The 20,246-nt window shown below is 45.5% G+C and overlaps 1 protein-coding gene across 1 annotated transcript in view; it reads left to right on the top strand.

Annotated features, from left to right (window-relative positions):
- Nucleotides 1–19,296, top strand: part of CHP2 (calcineurin like EF-hand protein 2) — a 193,387-nt gene extending 174,091 nt beyond the window's left edge. Inside the window, exon 7 of the mRNA XM_086938705.1 lies at nucleotides 18,103–19,296. Coding sequence (XP_086794831.1) covers nucleotides 18,103–18,156 — 54 coding nt within the window. The 3' untranslated portion in view covers nucleotides 18,157–19,296. The remainder of the gene's footprint in view (nucleotides 1–18,102) is intronic.
- The last annotated feature ends 950 nt before the right edge of the window (nucleotides 19,297–20,246 follow it).

Here is a 20,246-nt window from a genome sequence, read left to right as displayed (position 1 = left end):
GGTCCTACTGCGATCCGCAGCTGCAGACAGTGGAACCACCGCATGTTAAGAAGCGCGCTGCTGGCTTGACCGGGAGGCAGAAAGGAACTCAAGCGGCGGCCATGACAGTGCGCCGGAGCTCTCCTTGAAACACAGTAAGCAGAGACTTGGGCGTGCTCTGGGATTGTGGGGTGCCCCCCCCCCCTTCACTCCAACGAATAACGGGGCGACAACGCATGGGCCCCCCCCCCCCTCCCCGCTGTCTCAGCACTCGGCGGCACAGGACTAAAGCGTATGCTCTATACCCCGCACCCCCCCCCACCCAAAAGCACACAAAACTCTGCAACTGCCCTGGAGTCTGGGTGAAATCACCACAGTGATTGACCTGATCATCGGGAAGAAGGGGCCACCAGCTGACTCAGGAGAGAGGTGACTTGAGCCCAGCCCCACCTCAGCCCTGTGACTCTGCAGCTCCGAATACTGGAGCAATAAGGGAACTGGGGACCTCACCCTCGCCCCGCTGGCAACCATGGAGAGGTCGAAAATGATGGGCACGAGGGGCCCGAAATGGTCCAGACAAACAAATTAGATCGCTACACCTTCTCCAAAGAGACGCTGCAAGATACAAATCCCAAGGCCAAATCCGCAGGTGAACTGGAGGGGGAGGGCCAAGACCTAACATTAAAGGATGTGATGGAGGCAATTGCCGGGGTCAAAGCCTCGCTGGAGCTCAAAATGGACATCATGTCAATCGAGATTAATCTTATCCGGGCGGATCTGACAAAGCTAAAAGAGAAGGTGAAGCAGGTGGATCTCACCACAGCAAGCCTGATGGAAGATGTCTCTCAGGTCCAAAATGATGTCCGTGACCTACAAGCCTTCCGCAAGTTCACAGAGCAGAAGCTGGATGAAAACAAAGGGCGTCTCCGGAGGTATAAACTACGCATACTGGTAGTCCCGCAAAAAGCAGAGGGGCAGTCACTGGACATCTTCGTAGAGGACCTAATCACAAACCACCTACAACCCAAAGGCCTCAGTAAATTTTTTGCTATAGAGAGAGCGCACAGAGTCCCGGGAGGCCGTCCCAAACAGGGTGCCCCTCCACGCCCCATGCTGGCGAGAGTACTGAATTTCAGAGACAGATATGTAATCATCCAGAGCGCGAAGGCGGCCCTTCACTCCGCCATGACAACGCTGCAATAACACTATTCCCGGACTTCACACAAACAGTACAGAGACCTAGGAGATCTTTCATGATGGCCAAGAAAAATCTCGAGGACAGAGGGTTTAAGTACGCCATGTTGTTCCCAGCACGCCTCCGGGTGGAGGCGGGGGGACGGGCTTGGTTCTTTGAGCAACCAGAGGCTGCTGCCGACTGGCTGGAGAGCCAAATGGAACAGGACATCCACCCTGAGGACCTTGGGGGCGTATCGGACACGCAGGGCAAAGGATGATCCAGAGGAATCATTGAATCCGACACAGAGGTCGGCTGGGTTCCAGGTGAACGGTGCTCATAACTGTCTAGGTCTGATGTGGGACTACTCCCAGTTACCAGCTTTAGACCACCTGGAGTCTATTTTGCCTTGGGACCTATGACATACTGATGGGATAGGGGGAGATGGAACGACGGAGTGTGGTGCTCCCCCCTAGTACTTGTTTTAGTTCCTTGTTTGGGCGACAGGCACTCTGCTAGTTGTACAATAGGCAGTTTCGCACCCAGAGTGCAGGGCAGCAGGGAGGGGGCTTTTTGGGTTGGGGGTTCGTGTTTATTTGTCGTCCTGGTTTGTACATTGGAATTCTATTTCATTATTACCACAGAGGAAACTGCAACTTGTAACCTAAACTATGAGTGTCATGGGGGACTAAAATGTTAAAATATTGAGTTGGAATGTAAACGGCCATGGGGACAAGATTAAACGTAGCGTAGTTCTCCAATATATTGAAAGGCAGGCCCCAGATATTGTCCTCCTACAAGAGACCCACCTGATTGGGAATCTTTGTAAAGAAATGCACAGAGGGGGGTACAAAATGGTTGCCCATGCAGGATTCACTTCCGGCTCCAGAGGTGTAGGTATCATGGTTAAAAACCCACTCCCCCTGGCAGTGGGCTCCATTTGGACAGATGAGAGGGGCAGATATACTGGGATTTCGGGGACATGGGAGGGCCGCACAGTCACATTCATGTCCATTTATGTACTCCCGGGACTGCAAGGTTCCACCTTTGCTGACCTGGGCTCAGTTCTACTCACTATTCCAGATGGCCTCCTGGTCCTCGGGGGCGATTTCAATGTAGTAGTCTCGGGCACACTGGACCGTTATCCCCTAAGGGTGATAGGACCCTCTGCACGCTGGCTGCCCAACTTTCTGAATGCTATGGGTTTGGTAGACAGATGGAGAGTGTACCACCCAGACCAGATACAACACACCTTTCATTCCGGTGCGCACCATAGTCTTTCCCGTCTAGATTATTGCTTGGTCCTTGCAGCACAAGTCCCTCACATACATGAAATCAGACACCTTGCCAGGGGCATCTAAGACCACTCCCCGATATGGATACACATAGTTCTTAATCATGTTACAGTGTGTAGACTGGCTCTGATCAATCCCTGGTACCTTTGTGATCCAAACTCCGTAAAAATCTCCTCAAAGCTATGGACGATTACTTCTCCAAAATGTGGGGTCCGTGTCCTCATCCCAGTCCTTATGGGAAGCATTCAAGGCCGTAATTCGAGGGCAGGCCCTGTCCTTAATCGCAGGGACGAAGAAAGAAAAACAGAAAGAAGTCCTTGCTATAGATGCCGACATTTATCTGTTAGAGAGTTACCTGGAATCTGGTGTGACACCAGAAAAGCTCCATTTACTAAGCCTACAACAACACGATTATAAAGCCTTGGTCACGGACAAGGCCAAAACCCTGGGCAGGGAGCGTCAAGGTAGGATGTATGACCTGGGTGATAAAGCAGGGAAGCTCATAGCATGGGTGGACAAAAAAGACTGGGCGAGCAGATTAGTCCCGTAACTCAAAGTCGAAGGGGACACCTCTGTCACTGAACCTCAAGACATAATAGACAGGTTCGCCACCCATTTCCAAAATGTGTACACTTCTGTAACCTCACAGTCCGAAGAGGGCTCTCAAGAACTACTTCGAGACATCAGGCTCCCTTGTCCCACCTCCGTAGACCATGACTTCATGGACAGTGACTTAACCACAGATGAGATTGCGCAAGCAATTCGTGAATTGAAAACGGGCAAGGCTCTCGACCCAAATGGTATCCCCATCGAGCTATACAAACTGCGGCCCGATAAACTTGCATCATACCTAAACTTGTTGTTTGAGGAGTCTATAGAGCGTGGAACACTGCCAAGGGAACAGAGAATAGCCACCATAGACAAAGAAGGGAAGACTGACTGTGCCTCTTATAGGCTGATCTCCCTCCTAAACGCTGAACCAAAAATTCTGGCCAAGCTCCAAGCTAATCGCCTGATTAAAATAATAAGTAACTTAGTACACCCAGATAAATCTGTCTTTATGCCCCACAGAAATACGGCCCTAAACCTGCGTAGGATTCATGGGGTGCTAGGAAGAGCATTAACCATTCAGGAGTCAGCTGTGATAGTGTCGTTGGATACAACCGTGGCATTCGATACTGTTGAATGGCCCTACCTCTGGGCAGTTCTGGCAAAGCTGGGATTTGGCCCAAAACACATACAGTGGGTGCACCTCTTATACCAGGAACCCCTGGCCCAGGTAGTGGTCAATAATAAACGGTCGACCACATTCCCCCTTAGTCGCGGAACCCATCAGGGATGCCCACTCTGACCTCTTCTTTTTGCCATAGCCCTAGAACCACTGGCTGCTTGGATCCGTCAGGATTCCATGATACGAGAGTTGAGGTGGTCCCCTGACTGGGAGGACTGTATATTACTCTACGCTGACGACACCTTACTATATCTGGCCTCCCCGACAAAATCCCTAATATTGGTATTAGATGTTTTGGCAGTGTTCTGCAGATTTTCTGGATTCACAGCCAACTGGGGTAAATCCTTATTATTCGCTATTAGGGGAGATCCTTCCATCCCCCCATGAGATTGCCTAATTCAGATCAACGCTGTCGCTTTTAAATATCTAAGCATTTTTATTTTTCTCGATCCCTCAGTCCGCTATGCTCAAAATCTTCTTCCGCCCCTGCGTAAACTCAAAAAAGACATTGCTAGCTGGAAATCGCTTCCCCTCTCCCTACTGGGCAGAGCGGCCCTCTTTAAAATGAGGCACAGGGTCAAGACTGATTTGTATCTGGCCATGTCTGAACTGGATGGATTAAACCCAGATCTGTGACTAGGGGTGAATGTTTTGCCATTGGGCAACATTCCGTCCATCATCTTGTGTGTTTTGCTGTTCACCCTATGTGGGAAGGATATGCCCAGACGTGGGTCCCGTGCTCACTAAGCCACTGGAGTCAAGCTAACCTGGCTGAAGACAGCTGATAGCCAGAAACCGGTCCTAGGATGCTTGATTCCGGTCCAGGGAAGACATGGATTGGCAGTTCGGGCTGGACTGTTCCCATGAGGCACTGGGTCAAGACTGATTTGCATATGGCCATGTCTGGACTGGGGTGGCTTGGTGAGCAAAATAACGATGGATTCAACCCAGATCTGTGACTGGGGGTGAATGTTTTGCCATTGTGCAACATTCCGTCCATCATCTTGTGTGTTTTGCTGTTCACCCTATGTGGGAAGGGTATGCCCAGACGTGGGTCCCGTGCTCACTAAGCCACTGGAGTCAAGCTATCCGGGCTGAAGACGGCTGATAGCCAGAAACCAGTCCTAGGATGCTTGATTCCGGTCCAGGGAAGACATGGCTTGGCAGTTCGGGCTGGACTGTTCCCATGAGGCACAGGGTCAAGACTGATTTGCATATGGCTATGTCTGAAATGGGGTGGCTTGGTGAGCAAAATAACAATGGATTAAACCCAGATCTGTGACTGGGGGTGAATGTTTTGCCATTGTGCAACATTCCGTCCATCATCTTGTGTGTTTTGCTGTTTAAAATGATGTCCTTGCCCAGATTCCTTTACACACTTTAAAACGCCCTGGACCCTGTACCTGCCCATTACTTTAGGAAAGTGGAGGGCCTTCAGAGAGACCTGCTATGGGAAAGTAGACCGCATATCGCCCTAAATAAGCTGACCTTGAACTGGTACGATGGTGGCATAAGCCACCCAGACATTAAAAAGTATTACTGGGCAGCATATCTGGCTGCTGTCAATCATTGCACTTATGGCCGAGGTGATGAGCCTGGCTATACCATGGAAAAATGGCTCCTTCCTGGAGGCAATTACAAGAGGGCATTCTATTCGCGACCCAAAAAATACTCTCTGACAGGCCCAACGAACCATTCAGTTCGAATTTGGCACAACGCAATTAACACTTGGATGGGGACATAAATTGACATTAGCAACCCCACTTTGGGATACTGAAAAACTGGGCAGCCTATGGAGGTCGAAAGGATTCGACAGGTGGGACCTCATTGGCATCTCTCAAGTCAAAGACATTTGGGGAGAGGGGGTAAGTCAAGTCCTTCACCATGCTACAGACGGAATATGACCTAGCCAATACTGAATATTTTCGATACGCACAAATCCTATACTCACTTCAATCACTACTACCTAAAGGGATGGCTCCTCCCGAGGCCTCACCCTTCGAGGACAGGATCTTGGATGGCCACCTACCAGACAAGACGATTTCCTTAATCTACAAAAAACTGATAAATAACATGGCAGATCCCCTCCAGGCATTGCGAGAGAGATAGATGGGTGATGGGATTGAGATAGATGGTGAGGACTGGCGGGAGGCAGTGTCTTCCCCTAGAGTGGTCGCCATTCCGGCGCGCCTTAGACTGGTACAGCTAAACATTCTTCATCGAGTGTACATTACCGGGACCCGTCTGATACATATGGGGGAATCTGATAGTGGGGAGTGCAAACGAGGATGTGGCCACCTGGGACGTTCTTGCACATCATATGGGAATGTGAACACATCAGCTCCTTCTGGCACGAGGTACATGAGACAATACATGCAGTGCTACGAATCCATCTCCATTCGGAGGCGAGATGATGTCTTCTAAACATATGGGAACCCACACACCTGAACACTCACCTGACAAAATGGGCCACCCTGGGGTTCATGATCGCCAAGAGAAATATTGCACAACTATGGGGCGCTGCTAAACCACCTACGTTAAAGGCTTGGGAAAGGGACCTTGATTGGTCTATGTTTAGGCAGAAGACGGTATATGTAGCCAGGGGATGCCCAAAATGTTGTCCCGAATCTGGAGCCCTTGGAATAGTTACAGTGGAGAAATCTGTACGCCACCTTGTTGTATTGAACAAAATGTCCCTCTCACCCCGTAACATCCCCTCCTATGTCCTGAAATAATCCTTTTTCATTCCTATGTACGCTATAATTACATATAAATTGGCTGATTCCTCTGTATTGCCTATTTGAACTGATGTCTGTTTCAATAAAAAGATTTATAAAAAAAAAAAAGAACCACTGGACTAAGGTGCCCAGATATCCTGAACTTGCTGGGGTAATCTCGTTTTTAGGTCTCGCCTCTCAATGCGCATGCGTATTGAGCGGAGCGAGACTATAGGGGCTTAAACAAGACTTACCTAGACTGGCGATTTAATGCTGTGCCCGTGCGCTTTTAGGTCAATGCGCAAGCGCATTGACCTAAAATGCGCGTGCACATCATCAAATCGCCAGCCATCTGTTCCCCAGCAGCTCTTCCCGCTCCGCCCCACAAGCTTCCCCCAGCGTGCGCTCTTACCTAGACTGGCGATTTGATGCTGTGCCCCGTGCGCTTTTAGGTCAATGCGCAAGCGCATTGACCTAAAATGCGCGTGCACATCATCAAATCGCCAGCCATCTGTTCCCCAGCAGCTCTTCCCGCTCCGCCCCACAAGCTTCCCCCAGCGTGCGCTCTTACCTAGACTGGCAATTTGATGCTGTGCCCGTGCGATTTTAGGTCAATGCGCAAGCGCATTGACCTAAAATGCGCGTGCACATCATCAAATCGCCAGCCATCAGTTCCCCAGCAGCTCTTCCCGCTCCGCCCCACAAGCTTCCCCCAGCGTGCGCTCTTACCTAGACTGGCGATTTGATGCTGTGCCCATGCGCTTTTAGGTCAATGCGCAAGCGCATTGACCTAAAATGCGCATGCACATCATCAAATCGCCAGCCATCTGTTCCCCAACAGCTCTTCCCGCTCCGCCCCACAAGCTTCCCCCAGCGTGCGCTCTGCCTTAGCAGCACTCCTCCCACACCTTTGGAGTGAAGCTTAGCTTCACTTCAAAGGCCCCTGCTGCTTAACACTATTCACGGCCGTAAGGCCGTGTCTCTCCCCCATCGCCGCTCTCCCTGCTCCGCCCCCTGCTGCGGCCGTGTCGCATTTCTCCTCCCCCCTTCCCACAGCAATGCCCTCCGTCTTGTTTTCCCTTCCCTCTAAACAGTGAGCTCAGCACAGCCCAGACTTTTAATAATGGGCGGCTGCGGGAACTTAATAGTAGCGACATTGTTTTAATATGAAACATCTGCCAGCATCTAATATGATTAATCATCCCACTCAGTCTGTCTCTGTTCTCTGGTGTTTGTATATGTCGCTCAGCTTCTTAGTTCATACCCCTCCAATGGAGTAGAGGACTCCCCGACCGCACATTTGCGTCGATGCCTGGTCATGGGTATGAAGCAATGCATACATGGAATTACAGTGCATAGCAAGACGCTTGTGGCAAAGAAAGGGTTGCCTGGTATTTCATCATACAAGAGGTTTGTCAGGCGATGTCACAGAGAAATGTGGGGGTTGTCAGTGAAGGTTTGCCTGTTTGTATAACGAAGCTTTTCAATTACCGTCGAACTTTAATGTTTAAGATGGTCACTTGTGAAACTGTGTTTCCTGGCTGCACCCCCCCCCCCGCCGCCATGCCCCCTCCCCTACAGCTATCAGATTGTTCCCGGCCAGCTCTTCACATCTCTCCGCCCTTTCTCTGTTTTCTCCTCCCGTAAGCGCAAGTGATGCCTTCTCTCTTTTCCTTCTGCATTTCTTGCCCCGCCCGACCTTGCCCCACTTATCCTCACCCCTTGAAAAGCTAGCCCACAAATTAGTCAGTGTCCTGTGCTCTGTTGTTACAAAAGAACACGCGGAGGGCTGAGGTGGGGAGGGACGGTACTTTTGTAATTGGCAATGCAAAAATACGCTTTCCCTTGCAGTAGTGGTAATGTTTCTTTGTTTACTGCCTCGATCCTGAATTGCACCCCACCTTCCGCCTGTATGAAATAAAAACACTCATGCCTCAATTCAGGGGAAAAATGTAGGTCATATTTATTGCAAATATAAACCGTCACAAAAATTCCATGCACATATGTTTGTAAAAATCCAAAACGAAGACATCTTTAGAGGTCTGCATTGCCCTAGTCATGAAGAAAATCAAAGTGTTTCCCACTAAGCAAGACTGTTAAACCAGTTTTCCGAAAAAAAAAATTTGTTACGCTCTTTTGTGTAGACTGCCCTAAGGTGTCAATATCCTGAAGTTCGTCTCATCTACCCTACAACAAACGTGAGAGAACAGCTTACCCCCAACAACAAAAACCTTTGTTACTAAGTTAAAGAGAATGGATTTCAATAGTCTTGTTTCGATAACTACATGGATTGGAGAGCTGTTTGCGGAAAAGAGACTGAAGTCCCTTCTTCCTGGGTCTTATAGCTTCTCAAATATCTCATGTCACTTTAAATTGTATGGGAGTCACAGCACTTGATCTACCGCGGACCAGGATCTGGAATCACCCTTGGTCATAGTGGTTATTGGAGGAACATGATTCAAGCTTTCTCCGCTGAATTAGGAAGAGCCTGACATCCAGCTAAAGCTACCCACTCTTCTCCATACACTGCAATGTACCTTCAAGACTACAAGTCAGTCCTGGGGATCATAGGCAATAATTTAAAGTGTACAGTGATGTTTTTTGATACCATTCTTTACTACGCTCACTCTGAAGTTTCACAGGTGAAGTCCCACAAATTAAACAAAACAAATCGCTTTTTTGGCCTTGCGAGATCCCTGTGGGACCCCCCCCCCTAAGAGACCCGGGAGAGAGGGCAGTTCCCCCCGCATTGCTGCAGTGGGAAATTATAGGCCTTCACAAAAGAGGCAAATGAAAGGAAACCCTCACAACCCTCTCACCCTCACTCAGCCTCACACCCTCACCCTCACACACCCTCGTCCAACCTCACCCTCACTCATCCTCACCCCCTCATCCTCACACACCCTCACTCACCCTCACACCCTCACCCCCCCTCACAACCCTCTCACCCTCACTCAGCCTCACACCCTCACCCTCACACACCCTCACCCTCACACCCCCTCACCCCCCTCACCCTCGCACCCTCTCACCATCACCCCCCTCACCCTCACACACCCTTACCCTCATCCCCTCACCCTCACACACCCTCAGTCACCCTCACACCCTCACCCTCACACCCCCTAACCCACACCCTCACTCACCCTCACACACCCTCACCCTCACACCCCCTCACTCACCCTCACCCTCACACACCCACTCACCCTCACCCTCACACGCCCTCACCCTCACACCCCTCACCCTCATACCACTCAGTTCTACAACACATATTGTGTTACAATAGGTGTCACATTTGCGAAAGATAAAACTATTGGCATTGTAAATAGCAAAGCTATTAATTTCGCTATTTTCAAAACAAGCACATAAATAAAAAATGTGTCCTTTACAATACCAAACTTTCCTAATGCGAGACCTATTGCATTTCTGTGCTTCTCTCCCCTGCTGTACTCTCCTGCTCTCTAGAGATGAGGCCTAACGACCAGAGCTGCCATCTAAGTCACGTAAATACAAAACATGTTGCATTCCAAATGCTATGGGTGTCACATTCACGAAAGTTATAACTATTGGCGTTGTAAATGACAAAGCTATCAATTTAGCTATTTTAAAAACCAACAAATAAATAAAATATTTGTCATTTACAAGACCAATAGCTCCAACTTTTCTAATGCGAGACCTATTGCATTTCCAATGCTTGTTTTAAACACCTATCCCAGCCTATTTCAGTAAATTTAGCACATGTTCCCGTTTTCAAAGAGGGTTGCCTAAACTCAGGGGGGCAAGTCTTCATATGTACTGGTGTAGTATTAGTTAGCAGCCGTTATCAGAAAGCAATTTAGTGAACACGGTTAATAATGGGTATAACAATTAAAATATAATTTCCCATTAGGGCCTCGTCCTGTTTTCTATACTGGTGAGTGCTGTCAATTAAATAAAATAGCACTTCTTCTGGGTTTGTGACATATCCCAGTGTTTGGTTTTCAAAATCTGGTCACCTTAAATAGTTGGCATGTAAATCGCGCAACAAATGTAATGTAAAAATATGGTAAGGATTCAGATTTTGTTTTAAAATTGTTATTTTAAGATTTGAAAGCGGTTCACTTTAGGGTATTAGCATTAGAGTACATCACTGCAGTTAAGTGACATTTATTTGAAGAGATAGAGGCATATTGACATGAAAATGTTGTACCGTGGTGCCGCAAACAATTTTGCTGTGCCACTCTGCATATTTTCCAAAACTCAGGGATGCGCTGTATTAACAAAAGTACAGCGCATCCCTCGGCTCACCCCTGCGCTAAAAAAGCTGGATAGCGCCAATGCAGCCACCCTTGCACAATGGTGCAAAGGTGCCTGCGTTGCAGGCATGATTCTGTGCTTGTGCAGGAAGGGACGCCTTCCTGCACAAAACAATAATTAATGGCGTTCTGCTCCTTCTATGTGTGCTACAGAATGCTCACACATTAGAACAAGCATTTACAATGCAATGGTTTCGCCTTTGGAAAAGTTAGGGATATTGGCATTGTAAATGACAAAATTTGTATTTATGTGTTAGTTTTGAAAACAGATAAATAAATGGCATTGTCATTTACATTGCCATTAGCTAAATCTCTCGCAAATTTGAGACCTATTGCATTTGCACCCACACATACACACAGAGCCACACACAAACACACACACACACACACACACAAAGGAACCAACACAGAGCCAGCTGCACACACAGAGCCAGCCACACACACACCCACACACACAGAGCCAGCCACACACACACAGAGCTAGCCACACACACACACAGATGCACCGGAGTGGGATACGCCTGAGGTACATTCTGCGTGGAAACTTGCAGCCTGAGATAGGAAGCGCGTGCATTTGCGTCTGATTTCAAGCTATTTAAACATCTGGCGTTCTCGAACTTTAAATCACCTGGCTAGCGATGGGTGAATGGTTCACAACTGTCGCAGTCACAAAAGTGGGGCTAGTAAGTGCGCGATTGCGCCGTGGTATCACTATCGCGTTATCACTAATGCACAGTACTCTACAGATAACGCGGTTATCACACAGTAGCTGCACGGGTGTTTGGTGTGGAGGGCTCTCCGCAGCGTTAGTTTGTGATGGGGTGTAGACGGTGTGTTAGTCTGCATGGATATCACCCACGGGATGTATATACAAGATAGCGCCAACATGTGCTTTATGGTAACTTAGGAGCGCAGTGGCGGTGCTCACTGGTGTGCAGAATGCAGTGGTTACACTTAGTGGAAATGGTGCATTTTGGATGAAAACGGAGTTTGCTTGGACGCATGATTGTATTTGACGGTAACGTCTTTTTGATCGAGGAGTGGGCACAGGGTACCAGTGTTCTGGGCACTTTGGCTAATAAACGTGTTTCTGTACTGACTTCGGCTTAGACATGTCACTTTGTAACCCAGGTGCACATATCCACAGGTCGCGGTCCCAATCTGTGCCACATTCCACCAGACAGGAGTAGCGTTCAGAGCTTTCTGCGCAAGGCTCTCACATCACGATAGATAGCGCATCACTAGAATGGCCATATCTTCCTCCAGGTGAGACGGGTCTCAAAGTGCCCAGGGACCTGGCAGATTTCAAACTCCACGCCTTTTTCCGTCTGTTCAGCAGGGAGTGTTTGTTCAAATTGTCAGCAACACAGCTACTATGTGTGTAATTGTTGTGTTTAGATTGACATAATTAAACCATCGTCTTATAACAAAAAAGGTCAAATGAGTGGCCATAGAGAATTCTATGGCATGCTGGCCATTTGTGTGATTTTCAAATATTCTCTCTCTTAAGAAGTTTGGGTCAGACGTCAGAGTCGCGAGCCACCCAGCGAAATAATCCGGACAGGTGCGAAATACCTTGAGCAAGTGGCTGAAGATGACGTAAATTCAGGCACATTTATAGAGTAAAAAGGGAGAAATAGCGACAAATTTTTCAGCCAGTTCTGTGCAGATTTAAAAGAAGACTTATAGTTTCAGCACCACACTTCTGAATACCTGGTGTTCCGTATTAAATCACCAGCATACACGTGCAGTGCCCATTAATGTTTAATAACGATAGGGTATTGCATTGTTAATTTGAAGAACTATATTTGAAAATACTAATTGTCAGCAAACGTGTGAAAAGATAATTTAAACAGAAAGCTAGGGAAGTCCCCAAATTCCTTTGGATGAGACCTCTACATTTCAAGCAGATGTAATCCCACACCCAAATAAAAAATAGATTGTTATAAATTTTTTTAAAAAGTGGGAGAGAAAAGCAGGTGGATATCAGCGATTGCCACAGAAACATTTTAACACCCACAATAACACGAGTACTACTGGTCCGAAAAACCTGGAATAACAACAATAAGAATCGGATTAACTGTCGCAATATTAATAGAAACAATAGTAAGATAGTTACTGCTGGATATAGCACACATCACTTCTTCCAGCGGTGTAGGCGCTTTACCAACTTTTGTATCGAAGTACGGTATCATTGGTTAACCGGGAAGAGATCGATTGTTATGATATATGATGAGGGAATTCGTAGAGAAGGGCTGTTTTAATGATGCAATGCGGATACATAAAGAGACTTATGGTAAAGGGGTCAGAACCATACTTTACCATGTTGAAATAGGGTAAACATGATGGTGCTGTGAATTATAATGAAGTAATGTGCGTAAAAGTGTTGCCACCGTATTATACAATTAGGTAATGGGTTCAAAGGCCAGTCCAATGAATGTAATGAGGGTACACCTTGGTACCGTGAAACAAAACGAGGAAATGAGCACGAAATATCCGACCCCACAAAATAAAATGGGGGGATAGTGGCACGCGACTGGTGCCATGGTATATAATAATAGACAATTGGAGGCATCGTGATACGCGATGAGGGAGCAGTGTGAAAACACTAGTACCGTGATATCGTATGAGGAAATCAGGATAACTGAGTGAAATATAAAGAAAGAATGAATGTAAAAGGTTGGCACTCTGATTTATTACAAGGGGATGAGGGGAAAGGGGCTGCTGCGATGGAACATAACGAGGGAATAAGAGCAGAGTAGCTGGAGCAAAGGAAATAATGGGAAAGCTGGTGCTGTGAAATTTAAGGGAAAAAAGGCGATTGGAGGAAATATACGGGCAGGCACACGGACAGCGGGAGGGTGGCAGGCAGGCACACGGACAGCGGGAGGGTGGCGGGCAGGCACAGGGACAGCGGGAGGGGGCGGGCAGGCACACGGACAGCGGGAGGGTGGCGGGCAGGCACACGGACAGCGGGAGGGTGGCGGGCAGGCACACGGACAGCGGGGGAACGGCAAGGATGCAATGCGGATACATAAAGAGACTTCTGGTAAAGGGGTCAGAACCATACTTTATCATGTTGAAATAGGGTAAACATGATGGTGCTGTGAATTATAATGAAGTAATGTGCGTAAAAGTGTCGCCACTGTATTATACAATTAGGTAATGGGTTCAAAGGCCACTGTGATTTATTACAAGGGGATGAGAGGAATGGGGCTGCTGCGATGGAACATAACGATGGAATAAGAGCAGAGTAGCTGGAGCAAAGGAAATGATGGGAAAGCTGGTGCTGTGAAAGTTAAGGGAAAAAAGGCGATTGGAGGAAATATACGGGCAGGCACACAGACAGCGGGAGGGTGACGGGCAGGCACAGGGACAGCGGGAGGGGGGCGGGCAGGCACACAGACAGCGGGAGGTTGGCGGGCAAGCGCACGGACAGCGGGAGGGGGGCGGGCAGGCACACGGACAGCGGGAGGGGGGAGGGAACGGCAAGAAAGGCACTCACCTGGACTTCCTTCGGCGGCGGTCGGCCACGGAATGACGAAAAGAAACCTCGATGAACAAAAGAATAAACCCCGCCCACCGCCGCACTGACGTAACAAAAGGGGCCGGATGAGAAAAATTCTCAGAAACGCCCACGAGTCGCCTCGCAAAATGACTGACGCCTCTGTTTTCCAATAGCTAGCCTCCATTTATGGAGCTAGCCAATGGGAAACAGAGACGGGACGAACAGTCATACTGCAAAACATAAGATTTCGCCTGTGCGAACCGCTGCTTGCGCAGCTTTTCGCCAGGCAAAACCTAAAAAGCATAAAACGAGGAGAAATAAAAGTATTTCTCCTTGAGTGCCACATTAACTCCGCCTTTTGAAAGGTGTTAGTTTTTAGCGCTACTTCAGATTTACAGATCCTTGTAAATCTGTAGCAGTGTCAAAAAGTCATGGGTGTTGCTGGGAACGCCCACAATAACACCGATTGCATGCGCCTTTGCTGTAGGAAATTGCATTGCATAGGGCCATATTTACAAGGCTGTGTTAAGCCACACAACGTGGCTTAGCGCTGCCTTGTAAATATGGGCTAGCATAGAGCGCTGGAGCGTAAAAAAAAAGTGGCGCTAGGGGCTTGTAAATACACCCCCAGTTTCTAAAACTTCGAAACGTTCGAGAACCAACCCTCTCTGCCCCGAGGACGAGTCATTAGTGGCCCAAGCGGAAAGTCACTAGTCTTGTGCCCGCCATATATGGCTTGTGCTGTTATGGCCAATGCTATTGTGATAGATGGAGCAACAGTATAGTCTATTAATCCATATACTGCAACGTTTATGTATTAATAACACACAGAGTATCAATTGTGTCCGCTCCGGAACACCCAGGTATGGCATGGAGTAGGATCATTTCCTCCAAATCTTAAACTGACTCCCTGTCTTGCGTGGCCGCACACACAGGTGATAGGGTGGCCTTTAGGCTCCCATTAGTCTGAATTACTAATTTGCCCGCTTATTCATTGAGGGCCTTTGGTGATTGTTGTTACCAACGTTTGTACTCATTTGCAATTTTGACTGTATTGCTCTCGTCTCAATAGAATTTGGAGATCTGTTTTCAATTAGAAAAAGACTGTATGTGAAATCATAGAAAACCAAACCTGGTAAAACAGCTTATAACAACTCTCTCTACTGAGCGCTTCCAAAGGACTGGCTTTGAGCATATATGATGAGCGTCTTTCATGATGGAAAGTATTTTTGCACAGACTGGTTTATTCAATTTTCAATACAGTCATTTGTAGCTTTTTAAAAACAATTAAAAAAAACTCTTCATCCACTGGTCTGCTGTTGTGTCGGTCACATTTTAATTCCACCTTCTACAGCATATGGCAGTGGGTCGACCCACTCCAGCCACTGGGTAATTTGACTTTGAGTGACATCATTCTGCCCTTTCACAAGGATCACATCCAGGCACTACTATGGCAAAGTGTGCCTTTTGAGACTTCCCATTATTTTTTTTAGTTTTTAGCCAATGTTTTTTTTTACATTGAAGGCAGCTCAGCAGCTTCCTCGATAAAGTGTTGCACAACATGCCAAAACAAACCAACCGTTGACAAAGCCAAAAGGTTGGAGGCCAACACCAGATCAATTGGCTTTGCCATTATTTTAGTTTTTGTGTGTGTGTTCCCGTTTCTGAACCACACTTTCTCCAGTGCACCGCCATCTCTATGCTCAGGGCTGGACTGGCCGTAACGGGGAAGGGTGGGGGCTAGTTTTGCTACTGGGGGGTGGTTTTGCAGCGGTGGTGCAATTTCGGGCCCCAGTAACAAAAGCAGCACTTGCCCCCTCCCCGGGGGCTGGTCTGACAAAGTTGCCAGGGCCGCTTTGGATTCCCAGTCCGGCCCTGCCTGTGCTTCAGCCTTCTACTCACCAGCACCCCTCATTTTCCGATTCATGTCATCGTTAATCCCATGCCCCTCCCAACATTGATTTGTTCATCCTGGCCCTGGTCCTTTTCTTCAGGACTTTTAAATTTTTTTGTGTGGGAAATTCTCGGCAGAGTAAAGCTCCCTCCTACCCCTCCACCAGATACATTTGTATTGTTTACTTGTCCTTTTCTTGTAGAAATGAAAAAGGAATTCATCAACCGTGTTTTTAAAAAGTGACTAATTTTTTATTTTTCCTTTAATTTGCATTTTTTGATACTTATCTGACATTGATAGGCTCTGTGAGATGAGCTGGGTTTTTTCCAAATGAAAGTTTTTTTCTCAAAATCAGCTTGGAATTCATGAAAATGGTTTATATTACTTTTTCAGTTCTCTAAAGCGGCAATATATCAATCTGCAGTCATCGGCCTTGTGTTAACCATTTTGGATATTCTCAAAAATTAGGTAGTACCAAAGGAAATTGGAGACCAGGCCCCTTCACACCCAGTGACATAGCAAGGATGCCGAGCCTGGGTGCAATCAATACAAATGAGCCCTCTTACTGCAGGACAGCTTTTAAAATATTATTATAAAGGATTTAGTGATGCTTCTGTGCCACTGCACCTGCTGCGCCATAGTAACTATGCCCTTGTGCTGCACCTGTATTATACTTGTACTTCTCTCACTTATTTAGCTCACTGCCAAAATATATTTTATGAGATTCACCTGAAACAATTTAATAAGTTCAGAATCAAGTGCCACTTGATATTTGTTGGACTGTTTAAAGATTTTGGTCCTGATTCACAAAAGTAACTTACACTTTGAGTTAGCTAACAATTTTGAATACGTTTACCAATTTGCGGTATTCACAAACTGCCCTTTTGTAATAACTTACACTTTTGTATTAACTTACACACTTAACCGCATCGCTGCGGCGGTTATTTTTCCGCTGTGCCGCATTTTTTAAAATAACGCGTTACATGACGAGCTCAGCTCGTCATCAGCACACGACCACCGTGGCTGATGACAAGCTCAGCTCGTCATCAGCATCGAAGGGGTTAACTTACACTTTTGTAGTAATCTAATGCATTAAAAATGTTTTACTTTTTTTTGTAGTAAAATGCATTTTTTTTATTTTTCCATATATTTTACCAAAGGAAGACTATGTAGCTGGGGCAGAAATCTCTGCATGGCAAAGTATAGAGAATATAAAAAGAAAACCTTTAAAAAAAGTTACAATATTTTTATGTTACATATTAATGTAAATCCATTTTATATATTTACTTTAAATGTAGAACAGAAGAGAAAAATGCTACAACACTATCAAATTATTTTTGCCTTAAAACTTTAATTAATATACATATACTAAATTAAATTACAATTATTTTTTAAGTTTAAATACAAAATTCATTGCCACCTGAGTAAAGAAAATAAATGTTTATTGTGCATTGTTAATTATTAAAAGTGATGTATAGAATACATTAAAATTAATGTTATTTTAAATACAATTTAATGCTGCATATGTTTTGAATTAAATATAGGTTATTACATATTTTCGAATCAAATAATAAATATGTACTAGTTTAAAATATTTTAACATTAATTTATATTTATTTACATTTTAACTATTTTAAATAATCTAATTTAAGTTACCATTATTTCCTAAGAAGTCCCTACCTCCATAAAGTACAAATAGTAGTTCCCTAGAAAAGGTAAGTTGCACATGTGAGTTACTACAAAAGTGTAAGTTACTACAAAAGTGCAAGTCACACATGTATATGTATATAAATGTGTAAGTTACTACAAAAATGCAGTTTGTGACTAGCACTTTGAAGTAAGTGTTGTGGTACTAGTTAGTTCTACAAAACCTACCATAAAGTGCAGTTTATAAATCGGGCTCACTGGATAGATTTGTTTTGTGTCTTTAAGCCTGTGTTACTGTTAGTATAATTTTTTGTAAATATTGTCACAAAAAAAGGAATAACTCTCACATTGTATTTATTTCCCATCAGTCTCTTGAGAAGATGAGTATTGAGCAGAAGATGAGCATCCGCTTCCTGAAATAACCACTACAGGGATGGATGAAGATCATAGAAGTGCCTTCTGCTCGGAAGCCATGAACTAACAATTCTTAATAGGAAGGCTCTTTTATTGGCCTGTGTAATGATCCTACGGATTGCGGTGGGGAAAGCATTGTGCTGGCTCCGTAGTGTCCTTTTAAGCTATTTGTTACTTGACCGAGGATGGGTGTTGAGCAGAACTTACCTTAATTGACAATACTGTGAGACAAATGCCCATTCTCCCATCTTACTTGCCAGTCTTAATGTGCCATACTAAGGTTTTCTAACTAGATAGCGAGCCACTCTTCTGAATTTGATCATAAACTCAGCATGGTAATTGCCAAATTTCAGGAAAGTGCCTCTTCTTTTTCATTTTATTTTTGATCTTTATAAAATGCAGAACTCCAATTTAAAACTCCTAGTAACTGAACAGTTTAGCTCTTGAAGCACAAAGGCAGAAGCATTCCATTTATAATGTTGGCAGAGTTCAAGGTGGGAAGTTGGCGCTATATTCCATTATCTGCCACTGGCGTAATGCGCATACCTTACTTGAATATTTTGTAAGGCTGTGCCAAAGTCAATCAATTTCATAGTATAAACAAACTGTATGAAATGTCAGATTATAAAACACTTAACAATTCTGCGTTAAACATATTTAAAAAAAATATACAGTAAAATGATCAAGAGGGTCTGTGACGAGGAGCGAGAAAGGCCTGAAAAACTGACTTTGGTTTCTAAGACAAAGATTAAACTGAAGCGTTCCAAGCTCTTTGCACAACGGAAGCTACAAATATACCAAACATAATGTCCTTACAACTGTATCCTACATTCTTTCCGTGTAGGCTGAGGAGCTCTGATCTGGTGTTTTTGTGTTTTTTTGTTCTTGTGAATTACCAACGTATTGCATGTAACTTGCTCCTTCATACAGAAACAATTTGTTGACAGATTGCCTTATTGTTACAATTTACAAAGTGACTGAAAACAATGCAGCCAATTGTAAAGATTGTTCATGCCTCCACAAGGCAGCCATTGTACTGAAATGAAAATAGGAAAGATATGATCATGTTTTTCACCCATACCACAAGAAGGGCTCCTAGAAGAACCTTTCAATGACAACAATAAAGATTTAAATATCTTTGAAATAAATGCATTGCCTCTGTCTAAATGTGAATAATGGATTTGATTCTTTTGAGATGAAGCAATTGATTATAAGCAGTGTGTGTTTTTTAACTATCTGTGTCCTGGACAGGCTTGTATATTGGACCTGAGCTGACTGGTTCAGAGAGCCTTATCAACAGAAGTCAACACACAGCCGATGACCACCATGAGCGTAGGAGCCCGTTGCAGTGTCTGATGCTGCCTCTGTATAGGTGTTTTGCCGGGTACTGCTCCCAGTAGCGAGAGACCTCACGAGGAATTGACACGCTTTCTAATGCAAAACAGCCCATGGGGTGCGTTTTGTGATTCACTGATACCGCAACCATCCATGAAACATAGTGGTGTCTTTGCCCACACTGCCTGTACCCCAAAAAGCAGCTCCATGGAGAGGGAGGAGGTGGTATCGTCCAGAGGTGGAGTCTTTTTACGTACGGTGCTTCTGTGTTGCATGGACTCGCACAGCTGCTGTATCAATGATATAGCCAAACGTAGATAGAAATAAAATGCTCCATACATATGCATTTTCCAACTGAGGCATTTGAAGAGAATCATTCATATCTTTTCAGTTAAGCAAAGGCTTCAAATTGTCAATGTATTTATTTCTACTAGATTGGACTGTTGCAACGCAGCGCATTTAGTAGTTCCAACCATATATTTTAAAAAGTTACAAAAGGTTCAAAATGCAGCAGCCGCACTAATATTAAATGTCAGCAAATCCAATTCCATCTCAGAAGCAAGAGCTCAACACCATTTGCTGCCAGCTCAGCGATGGATCAATTTCAAAGCATTTTGCCTAGTTTATAAAGCCCTTTACGGAGGGAAACATAGCCCTCTATCAAGGCATTTGCTTTTTACTCTCCAAAACACAATCTGAGATTGAAACAAGCGTTACCAGTAAATGTGCCTAGATTTCACACATCAACGCTGGGAGGCAGATC

The sequence above is a fragment of the Lissotriton vulgaris genome, chromosome 9 (genome assembly GCF_964263255.1).
Source record: "Lissotriton vulgaris chromosome 9, aLisVul1.2, whole genome shotgun sequence".
Classification (NCBI taxonomy): Eukaryota; Metazoa; Chordata; class Amphibia; order Caudata; family Salamandridae; genus Lissotriton; species Lissotriton vulgaris.
Note: the sequence above shows the minus strand (reverse complement) of the source record. Positions and strands in the feature narration are given on the sequence as shown.